Source organism: Protobothrops mucrosquamatus, unplaced genomic scaffold (assembly GCF_001527695.2).
Source record: "Protobothrops mucrosquamatus isolate PMUCROS unplaced genomic scaffold, P.Mucros_1.0 scaffold2871, whole genome shotgun sequence".
NCBI classification, from domain to species: domain Eukaryota; kingdom Metazoa; phylum Chordata; class Lepidosauria; order Squamata; family Viperidae; genus Protobothrops; species Protobothrops mucrosquamatus.
In genome coordinates this window covers 82,530-93,434 of record NW_015388900.1, presented here as the reverse complement: position 1 = coordinate 93,434, position 10,905 = coordinate 82,530, and the positions used below count along the sequence as shown (strand labels likewise).

At 45.5% G+C, this 10,905-nt stretch overlaps 1 protein-coding gene across 1 annotated transcript in view; it reads right to left on the bottom strand.

Annotated features, from left to right (window-relative positions):
• FBXO41 (F-box protein 41) overlaps positions 1-10,905 on the bottom strand; it is a 32,292-nt gene that overhangs the window by 15,008 nt on the left and 6,379 nt on the right. Inside the window, exons 2-6 of the mRNA XM_029286095.1 lie at positions 8,901-9,111; positions 4,159-4,238; positions 2,308-2,663; positions 1,173-1,408; positions 170-243 (exon numbers count right to left, since the gene is read on the bottom strand). Of these exons, the coding sequence (XP_029141928.1) occupies positions 170-243; positions 1,173-1,408; positions 2,308-2,663; positions 4,159-4,238; positions 8,901-9,111 (957 nt within the window). The remainder of the gene's footprint in view (positions 1-169; positions 244-1,172; positions 1,409-2,307; positions 2,664-4,158; positions 4,239-8,900; positions 9,112-10,905) is intronic.

Below are 10,905 nucleotides of genomic sequence, written 5' to 3'. Positions count from 1 at the left end.
AGCTGGCCAGCCAGAGGGAGCGGTCCGTCAAAATGTTGGGGCAGTGGGAAACCCGTAGGATCAAGAGGTTACTCCCGGAAGCTTTGAGTAAGGACTCCAGTCCTGCTTCGAGGCAGCCCCTAGCAAGACAAATCCCAGAAAAAGGAAGAGAAAATCGTAAATTCTTTACATCGGCTGGTTTTCTGTAAAAGATGGCTCGCCGGAGTTGCTTATGGCCATAGTAAGCTTTTCTGCAAATTTAAACTCTTCAGAGAAACAAGGATTAAACGAATATGAAACTACGTTGATCGGCTGCAGGGCTATTTTATACTGTGATTTGTTCACATGTTGTGTTTGAAAAATCCTGCATTTCATTTTCAACATTCCCAACTTACAACAGTGCCGTTTGCTGAGAAACTGGAAAAAAAAATTAATGCAGTTTAAAGAAATTGTGGCTTCAAAATCTAAGGGATTGGTTTGGACAAAACTCAGCAGCACTTTTTTGTGTGGCTGCTGATAACAACAGGATCGCCAACATCCGATAACGGATATGGCACAAGAAGAAGAAGAAGTTTATTTGGAAAAGGGATGATTTAAATTCATGTTTTCCAAACTTGGCTATTTTAAGATATGTGGACTTTCTTCTTTCCTTCCCTCCCTCCCTCCCTCCCTCCATCCATCCATCCACCTATCCACCCATCCTAAATTCCAGACCTTCTTTCCTTTCATCTATCCATCCATCCAAACTTCCAGGTCTTTCTTTCTTTCTTTCTTTCTTTCTTTCTTTCTTTCTTTCTTTCTTTCTTCCTTCCTTCCTTCCTTCCTTCCTCTATCCATCCATCCAAACTTCCAGGTATTTATTTATTTATTTATTTCTCTTCCTTCCTTCCTTCCTTCCTTCCTTCCTTCCTTCCTTCCTTCCTTCCTTCCTTCCTTCCTTCCTTCCTTCCTTCCTCTATCCATCCATCCAAACTTCCAGGCCATCCATCCATCCTAAATTCCAGGTCTTTCTTTCTTTCTTTCTTTCTTTTTCTTTCTTTCTTTTCTTTCTTTCTTTCTNTGCAAAACGGTCACAAGTCTCTTTTTCTGTGTCATTGTTACTTCGGTCACTAAACGAAGAGTTGTACGCCGACGAGGAACTCTAGTCAAAGAGAAGACCCCCCCAAGCCCAGCAGCGGAAAGCTCCACGTTACCTTTGAGGAGACTCTGGCGTTTTCCAGCAACACCCTGGTCCACACGGCGGGATGCCGGGCCACAAATTTCCAGTCCTTGCAGACTTCCGCGGCCCTGAGCAGGGTCTTGGTGTCGAGGTACGTGAAAATGCAGAAGAGAGCCGCCCGCATTTTCAGGATCTCCGGACTGATGACCTCGTTGGAACGGGAGTTGTTTCCCCTCTCGGACCGTCCCCCCTTTCCAGCATCGGACCTGGCTGGGTCGTAAAAAATGATTGATTATACCTATATAACCGTGGGCAGTTTACGAACATCAACAAAACAGAGGTGCAATCCTTGAGGGATTAAATACAGGTAGTCCTCAAATTACAACCGTTCCTTTCGTGACGGCTTGAAGTTATGTAGAAAAGGACTTACGACCATTTTTCACACTTACGACCGTGGTAGCATCCCCGTGGTCACGGGATTTACATTCGGATGTTTGACAACTGACTCCCATTTATGACGGCCGCAGTGTCCCGGGGGTCACGTGATCCCCTTTTACGACTTTCTGACAGGCAGAGTCCACGGGGAAAGCCAGATTCGCTTAACGTCCGTGTGACTAATTGAACAAGTGCAGGGATTCACTTAATAAAGGTGGCAGGAAACACTGTAAAAGGGGGCAGAACTCATTTGACAAATGTCACACTTAACGATGTGAATTGTGGTTGTAAATTGAGGACTACCTGCATTAACTAGAAACAGAGGAAAACTGACGGCAGAAAAAGACTTTGTGGTCCATGGAGTCGGATCTTTGTCTGAAATGGTACAGGGTCTCCTGCTTGAGCAGGGGGTTGGTCTAGAAGACCTCCAAGATCCCTCCCAAGACAAGAAACAATGGATGGAAACTATAAAGGAGAGAAGCAACCTGGACTTAAGGAGAAAATTCCTAGCAGTGAGAACAATTAACCAGTGGAACAACTTGCCACCAGAAGTTGTGGGTGCTTCATCACTGGAGGCTTTCAAGAAGATACTGGACAGCCCCCTGTCTGAAATGGCACAGGGTCTCCTGCTGGAGCAGGGGGTTGGTCTAGAAGACCTCCCAGGTCCCTTCCAACTCTGTGATTCTGTTAATAGCTAACTGATGACTGACCTCTGCTCGGTGGACAAAACCTACCTGCCATCCTGGAATTGTGTCCTGGCCTGGAGAAATTCACCTGCTGGACCTCAGCGGGCACCCTGGGTTCCGGATCCCACATTTCGGCCTCCGACTCAGTGGTCCGGGATCCAATGTCGGAGATGTCGCCTTCCTCGCCCTCGGTGCTGTTCCGGTACGGCCGGCGGTGCCAATTCTGAATCGCCTGTCTGCGCAAAGCCGAGCTGCGCACCCCGGCAGGCCGGTCAAAGCCGCTCTCCGAACCCCGAGACTGGTAGGACGGCCCATTGCTGTTCTCACCCCCATGATAGGCTTCGGGGCTGTCGCTGTCGTAGCAGCCCGAACTCTGGGAGACAGCCTTGGCACAGCTGGAGGCCCTGAAAGCAGACAGCCAAAACATCTGGAACCTTATAAAGGAAGATATTTGTAACTCAGAGTTGCAATGAGGGGTCCTTGATGCTCTCTGAGAATCTGGATAGGTCAAAGGATCAACTCAACATTACCTGGACAAGATCCTGGGAGAGAGGGCAACGTCGGGGTCTCTGATCTCTGAGCTGTGCAGCTGCAGAGCTAGTATTTTTGGGTGGGTGGGTGGCTAATGAGAAGACCCTACCCAACGATTGCTGGAATGGGTAGGTCTAGTTTAATGAAAAGAAGGACAAGGAGGGACAGGATAGCAGTCTTCCAGTATCTCAGGGGCTGCCCCAAAGAAGAGGAAGTCAAGCTATTCTCCAAAGCACCAGAGGGGCAAGACAAGAAGCAGCGGATGGAAACTTATCAAGGAGAGAAGCAACCTAGAACTAAGGAGAAACTTCCTGACAGTGAGGACAATTAACCAGTGGAACAACCTGCCTCCAGAAGCGGTGAATGCTCCAACACTGGAAGTTTTTAAGAAGAAACTGGACAGCCATTTGTCCGAAATGGTATAGGGTTTCCTGCCTGAGCAGGGGGTTGGAGTAGATGACCTCCAAGGTCCCTTCCAACTTTATTATTATTATCTGTGTCTTCATTGACTGAAGGTTGTATAAGATGAATTTTTATGAGCTGAGATGAGAAGATAGAAACCAATTTTCTGTAGCAATGACAATAAAGGTTATCTAAATCTAAAGAACTAAAATATTATTAATATTATTATTAATAATAATGTTACTAATAATACTAAGAGAGGAAAGGGTGTGGTAGAATATAGAAAGTCCTGCTTCAAAAATATATATTTGAAATATATTTCTCAGCATTCAACTGGGGAGGGGACAATTTATGTTTATGTTTATGTTTATTTAAATTTGTATACCGCCCTATCTCCCTTACGGGACTCAGGGCGGTGAACAGGCGATAATAAAAATCACAATAAATATCTATTCTAAAATCAGATTAAATAAATAAAGGCCTGCTCTAAAATACCTCATATAAAACCTGTACTAAAACGTAATTAAGACTACGCCAGGCCGGCCGTATTTATGTATACGTTTGCCTTTTTTCTTTCTTTTTATGCTCATGCTTTTTCCTCTTTGTGAAAGACTATATATTTTAATGCAGGAGTTCACAACCCACGGGCTAAGGCCCGGTACCGGGAAGCGGCCCATTCAGAACCAGGCTGTGCAAGTGGCGGGCGAGTACACACTCACAGCTGCCCTGGGCGAGCGATAAGCGTGTGTGTCAACCATTTGTGCAAACAAAGCTGGGAAAGGTGAGTACGCTGTGCTACCACTTGTGCAAAATCATTCCTCTTCCCCCCCCACACACACCGGTCCACAAAGCCAGAAAGGTGTTTTAATGCTTTGAATTATTATTATTATTTTTAAAATTGAAATAGAAAAATAACAGGGAAACCACCAGATGTGCAAAACCGCACACTGAGAGTTGATTCCATACCCGGTGCTGGACGATGATCTCTGATTCGACACGGTGTAGGAGCTGTGTGGGGTTGTGTCAGCCATCGGATGCTTGTCTCTCTGAAAAGAGACGCAACAGGGAGGTCACTCCATCCCACGTCAATCAAACCACTAGTTCCTGCTCCCCTTAGGGTACCACCACCCACCTCCGCAGACATATAGAATGATGACGGAGGAGGAGGAATTCAAATTTGCATTGCTTTAGAAGAGAAATCCTTGTTTGAGGAAGCATGATTGCGGCAGTTCCAGGATGTTCTTTTTAACACAGCTGTGCCTTTTTTTCAATCAATCAATCAATCAATCAATCAATCAATCAATCAATCAATCATTTAATCATTCAATCAATCAATCAATCAATCAATCAGAATAGAGCTGGAAGGGGCCTTGAAGGTCTTCTAGTCCAACCCCCTACTCAAGCAGGAGACCCTGGCCCATACCATTTCAGTCTCTTCTTCAAAACCTCCAATGATGAAACACCCACAACTTCTGGTGGCAAGCTGTTCCACGGGTTAATTGTCCTCACTGTCAGGAAATTCCTCCTTAATTCCAGGTTGCTTCTCTCCTTGATTACTTTCCATCCATTGTTTCTTGTCCTGCCTTTAGGGGCTTTGGAGAATAGCTTGACCCCCTCTTCTTTGTGGCAACCTCTCTTTAAAGCCCTGTTGGTTTGGCCCTCCACAATCATTCTAATTTCTCATTTTCCCTTGGGAAATTCGTAGCCCCACCCTTGACATGATAGCAGTATTCCAATATTTGAGGGGCTGACGCAAAGACGAGGGGGTCAACCTATTTTCCAAAGCAACAGAAGGCAGGACAAGAAGCAACGGATGGAAGCTAATCAAGGAGAGAAGCAACCTAGAAATAAGGAGAACAATTAACCGGTGGAACAGCTAGCCACCAGAAGTTGTGAGTGCTTCATCACTGGAGGCTTTTAAGAACAGATTGGACAATCACTTGTCCTGAATGATGTAGGGCAGGGGTCTTCAAACTTGGCCCTTTTATGACTTGTGGACTTCAACTCCCAGAATTCCTCAGCCAGGCACTTGTGCCTGGCTGAGGAATTCTGGGAGTTGAAGTCCACAAGTCATAAAAGGGCCAAGTTTGAAGACCCTTGGTGTAGGGTCTCCTGCTTGAGCAGGGGGTTGGACTAGAAGACCTCCAAGATCCCTTCCAGTTCTATTCTGAATGGGGATTTTTGAATCCATAAGATACCTGGAGAAAATCCTTCTAATTGGTTCTCTTAGCCTGCACAGATCCTGGCTGATGATCATCTCATTTTAACTGGGATGAGATCTGCCCACGGCAGAGGACTTAACAAAGGGCCCAATGCCCCAGATGTGGGAGGGCTGTCTTTCAGTAGGAACCATTTTGTTCTGAAAAGCCGTCTCCTTCCAACATGGATGCTGAACTACAGACTCTAGACCCTGCGATGCATAACTCAGTAACTATGTGTAACTACGCAACTTGTTGTATAACAACAGTCTCCAAGGAGACAGGGTAAAGTCTGCCAATCTACCTTATCACAGCCCAGGCTGAGAAGAACAACGTTCGATTTGGTCTCCCGTGATTGCTTAAGAAGAAAGAAGAATCTTAGGAGGTTTTCACAGATCGAAACGTAGATTTTAAGGAGCAAAAATCAGAGGTTTACCACGATATAATTATTTTAGAGCAAAAATCAGAGGTTTACCACGATATAAATATAAGCCGGACGTTCCCCTTGGTGCATCCTCTTAAGCACACCTTGGATGAGTTGAATAAGCTTTATTCATCTTCTAAAATATTTTTTAGAAGAAAATATTTGTGGATCAGGGTTGAACTGTGGGGGCCCTTGGTGCTCCCGAAGTTAGTTGTTTTCTTGCAGACGTTTTATGACCCAAGTAGGTAGCATCATCAGTGCTAGAAGGGAGAGGGATTTGCAAAGAGGAGGCGGAGGAGGAGGAGGAGGAGGAGGAGGAGGAGGAGGAGGAGGAGGAGGAGGAGGAGGACTGCCAGGTCCTTTGTGCTCCTGGAGGTTAGTTGTTTTCTTGCAGACGTTTTATGACCCAACTAGATAACAACATTAGTGCTAGAAGGGAGCTTGGTGGTTTTCTGGCAGACATTCATTACCCAACTAGGAAACATTATGAGTGCTAATGATCATCACTGATGAGGTTACCTAGTTTGGTAATGAAACGTCTGCAAGAATACCACCAAGCTCAGAGAACCCCAAGGACCCCACGGTTTTCTTTTAATGTCCACCCTGATAGCTCGGCAGCTGTTTCAAAAGACAGATGAGGTCCAATGTCTGTGTCCACCTAGGAAGAGTAGACTTTCAATGACCTGTGAGAGGACATGGACTCCACACATCTTACAGGGGCCAAGTTTGATAAACACTGCGTGTGGATAATCAATGCTTTACTTGCAAATCAATTCTGGCTGGTCAAGGCCACCAGAAATAGGTTGGAAACCACGTGGCTTCCAGAGAAGGCCAGCACAAGGTCCTAAGCTTCTCCTGTAATGGCCCATCCATGATTCTTTCCACGCTCACCATCTTTTACACCAAACATGGCCACTTTAAGACTTATGGACTTCAACTCCCAGAATTCCCTATGCTGGCTGTGGAATTCTGGGAGGTGAGTCTTAAAATGGCCATGTTTGGAGACCCAAACTTTACATCACATTTGCTCAGCTCCTCTTCCCTCCCCCACCATCAGACATAAGGAGACCACCTCTAACATCAAGCTTTCGTGGAGCCAGTTTCCCAGAAATCTACACTCATCAGTGTCACCTCTACCATAGGACTAACCATCTCAAGAAGGTCAGAACATAGCAAGTCATTGTAGCAAGCCGAAGACTCTTGAAGACCAAAACTGCCCCGTGTTCACCTCAATCCATCTGAAGGAAACCAAAATAGGGACTCCCTTGCATATCCCCACCGTCTCCTTGCTGATAATCCCCCGGGAACGACCCCGATGTTCCTCTTATTCAACGGGATCCTCACCTTTCACGCCCCGTTTCTAACAGTGAGGGCACACTATTGCAATAGATCTACATCACTGCATTGGCTTAAAAACTGAAGTTTTTCAGACTTCAGATGGGTGTACTTCAACTCCCAGAATTCCGCAGCCCGCATGAAGGAAGCGAGCCAGAATAAAATAAAAATCCTACATTAAAAAAAAACAGCTCCGCTATTGTTTTCATCCACACAAGTCTAGGTGATCTTGTTTGGAATGTGTATGGAGACGCTCAGTCCTCCAAGTCATCGTTATCCCAAAGATGCTTTTTTTTCCGCAAGGCAACTGGACTTTCTTGTTTTTCTTTGAAGTCGTTTCGCTTCTCATCCAAGAAGCTTCTTCAGGTTCTGACTGGATGGTGGGGAATGGGAGGATTTATACTCCTTGCAGACGGCTGGCCGTTCAAAACGAACAACTGTCTGCAAGGAGTATAAATCCTTCCATTCCCCCACCATCCCGTCAGAGCTGAAGAAGCTTCTTGGGATGAGAAGCGAAACGTCTTCAAAGGAAAAACAAGAAAATCCACTTGCCTCGTGGAAAAAAAGCATCTTTGGGATCTTGTTTGGAAGATTGCTTTTTGACCTGAAGACAAGACGGGACAAGAAGCAATGCAGGGAAATTAATCAAGCGTTGAAGCAACCTAGGACCAAGGAGAACTTTCCTAAGAATGAGAAGAATTAATCACTGGAGCGTTTTGCCTCTAGAGGTTGTGGGTGCTCCATCCCTGGAGGATTTTAAAAAGAGGCTGGACAGCCATTTGTCTGAAATGCTATAGGCCAGGGATAGGCAACCTGGGCTCTTTTATGACTGGTGGACTTCAACTCCCAGAATTCCTGAGCCAGCCACGCTGAGGGGAAAGGGGGAGTTTCCAAGCTGAGCCATCTTGGCTCAGGAATTCTGGGAGTTGAAGTCCACCAGTCATAAAGTGGCCTAGGCCTAGGCCAGAGGTAGACAACCTCGGCTCTTTTATGACTCATGGACTTCAACTCCCAGAATTCCTGAGTCAGCCGTGCTGAGGGGAAAGGGGGAGGTTTCCAAGCTGAGCCATGCTGGCTCAGGAATTCTGGGAGTTGAAGTCCACCAGTCATGAAGGGGCCTTAGTTCCCCATGCTGGCTGAGGAATTCTGGGAGTTGAAGTCCACCAGTCATAAAGCGGCCTAGTTCCTAGGCCAGAGGTAGGCAACCTTGGCTCTTTTATGACTCGTGGACTTCAACTCCCAGAATTCCTGAGTCAGCCGTGCTGAGGAGAAAGGGAGAGGTTTCCAAGCTGAGCCATGCTGGCTGAGGAATTCTGGGAGTTGAAGTCCACGAGTCATGAGGGGGCCATAATTCCCCCATGCCGGCTCAGGAATTCTGGGAGTTGAAGTCCACGAGTCATAAAAGAGCCGAGGTTGCCACCCCTCGTATAGGGTCTCCTGCCTGAGCAGCAGGCTGGACTAGAGGACCTCCACGGTCCCTTCCGACTCTGAAATTCTGTTATTGACGAGCATAATGCTCTTGAACGTGGAGCTTCTATTTACCCAGGTCGGCCCCACTTGCACTGACCAGACTCCGCGCAGACCTGGCTTATGGACTTGCGTGCTTTTACGGCTGGAGGTTGCCCTGAATGAGCTGACTCTTCCACTGAGTGGAAGGAGGAGGAACCAAGAGGAGATCCCGCCTTGACCACCGTCTCCATCACTTCGGGAAGACCCACCTCCCCTTTTAGGAGATTGGCTTCATTAGCTACGTCTCGGCTGGTGTTTTTGGATCCCGGCATACTACATCGCCCCAAACTACAATTCGGCGTGGTTCCACAACTGCTGCTGATGATCTGAAGCTGCTTCTCGGCTCGGTCCGCTCGGTCCAGCAGCTCCTCGATGAACTGCTGCAGGCGGACTTTGGCGTTGGCTTCGCGGACGGCCGTCTCCTTCAGGAACTGGTCGATCTGGATGACCTCCCTGCGGGCAAGAAGCGGAGAGTCAAGAGGCCTGTTCGCACAGCTGGGCTAGAAAGGTACCTCCTGGTACAGGTGGCTCCCGACTGACGAGCACTTACGTGGAGCCCCGAATGAATGTTGCTAAGCGGGACGTTTGTGAAGTGAGTCTTGCCCCGTTTTACGACCTTTCTCGCCCCGGTCGTTAAGTGAATCACTTGCCCTTGCTACGTTGGTAACACAGTTGTTAAGTGAATCTGGCTTCCCCAAAAGAGGGACCGGTGGATTGATTGCTTTTGTCCGAAATGGTGTAGGGTTTCTTGCCTGAGCAGGGGGTTGGACTAGATGACCTCCAAGGTCCCTTTTAACTTTTATTATTATTATTATTATTATTATTATTATTATTATTATTATTATTATTATTATTATTATTATTATTATTACTACTACTACTACTACTACTATTACTATTACTATTATTACTATTACTACTATTACTATTATTACTTTTTTTTATTGAAAAGTTTTATAAAAGTTACAATATAAACCCCAAAACCAACCCACCCTAACCCCCCCTCTCCCTCCCCCGCTTCCCAGAGCTGAATACAGGGTTACAAATATAATAATCATAATATAACTAACATTAACCAACTATATAAATAACCAAGTCCATAATGCGCTTTAACTCCCCTTTAATATAAATATAATAATAATAATAATAATAATAATAATAATAATAATTAAAACATAAACAAATTAGTATCCTAATTATTAAACAATAGAATATCCATATTGTTAAACAATACTAATACTAAAAGTAATAATAATATCATATAATTAAAACTAATAAAAATTTCACTATAGTAAACTATTAATACTAATAATACTCTAAAATTTACTCATAAGCTAAATGGAACTTTTTAGTCCCATATTTATTCTGAATATAATCTATCCATCTTCTCCAAACCGAAATGTATCTTTCTTGTGAGTGATCCTTCAAATAGGCAGAAATCTTAGCCATTTCTGCTAAATTTGACACTTTAAGTGTCCTACTATTATTACTATTATTACTATTATTACTATTATTACTATTATTATTATTTATTTATTTATTTATTTATTTTCACACTTACGACCATTGCAGCATCCCCCCACGGTCACGTGATCCAAATTCAGACGCTTGGCAACCGACTCCTGTTTATGACGGTCGCAGTGTCCTGGGGTCACGTGATCCCCTACTCCGGCCTTCTGACCAGCAATGGGGCAAGCCGGATTCACTTAACGACCGGGTTACTAACCGAGCAGACAACCATGCCTGAATGCCTGAACATTACATCTATATTTTTTTTTAATCCAAGCTTGATTTTTTTTTTTTAAATGTAAAAATGTCTCCACGGATCTTCCCAACCTGAGCTCGGAAACCGCCAAGTGAAAAACCCACCACACCAGGGGGATATTCCATAGAAGTAAAGAACACCACGATGTGATAAAACCCAGAGGAAAGGCAAGGGAGAAGCATGAAACCGCTGGCAAACAGCAGGATGATGCTGCGGATGTTAATTAAAAGCTTAGGTGAATAAACGGGTGGCAGCGCCAGGCCTAATTGGTGACAATAAACAGAGTCCCCCGGGGAGACGGTTAGTGGCACTGAAACGGCTCCAGGGGCTGCATCAGAGGGGGTGAGGCAATGCCCTGGGCTTCGGGAGAAGGGGCTTCAAGGAAGGAAAGAAGGAAGGAAGGAGGGAGGAAGGAAAGAAGGAAAGAAGGAAAGAAGGAAAGAAGGAAGGAAGGAGGGAGGGAGGGAGGATGGAAAGAAGGA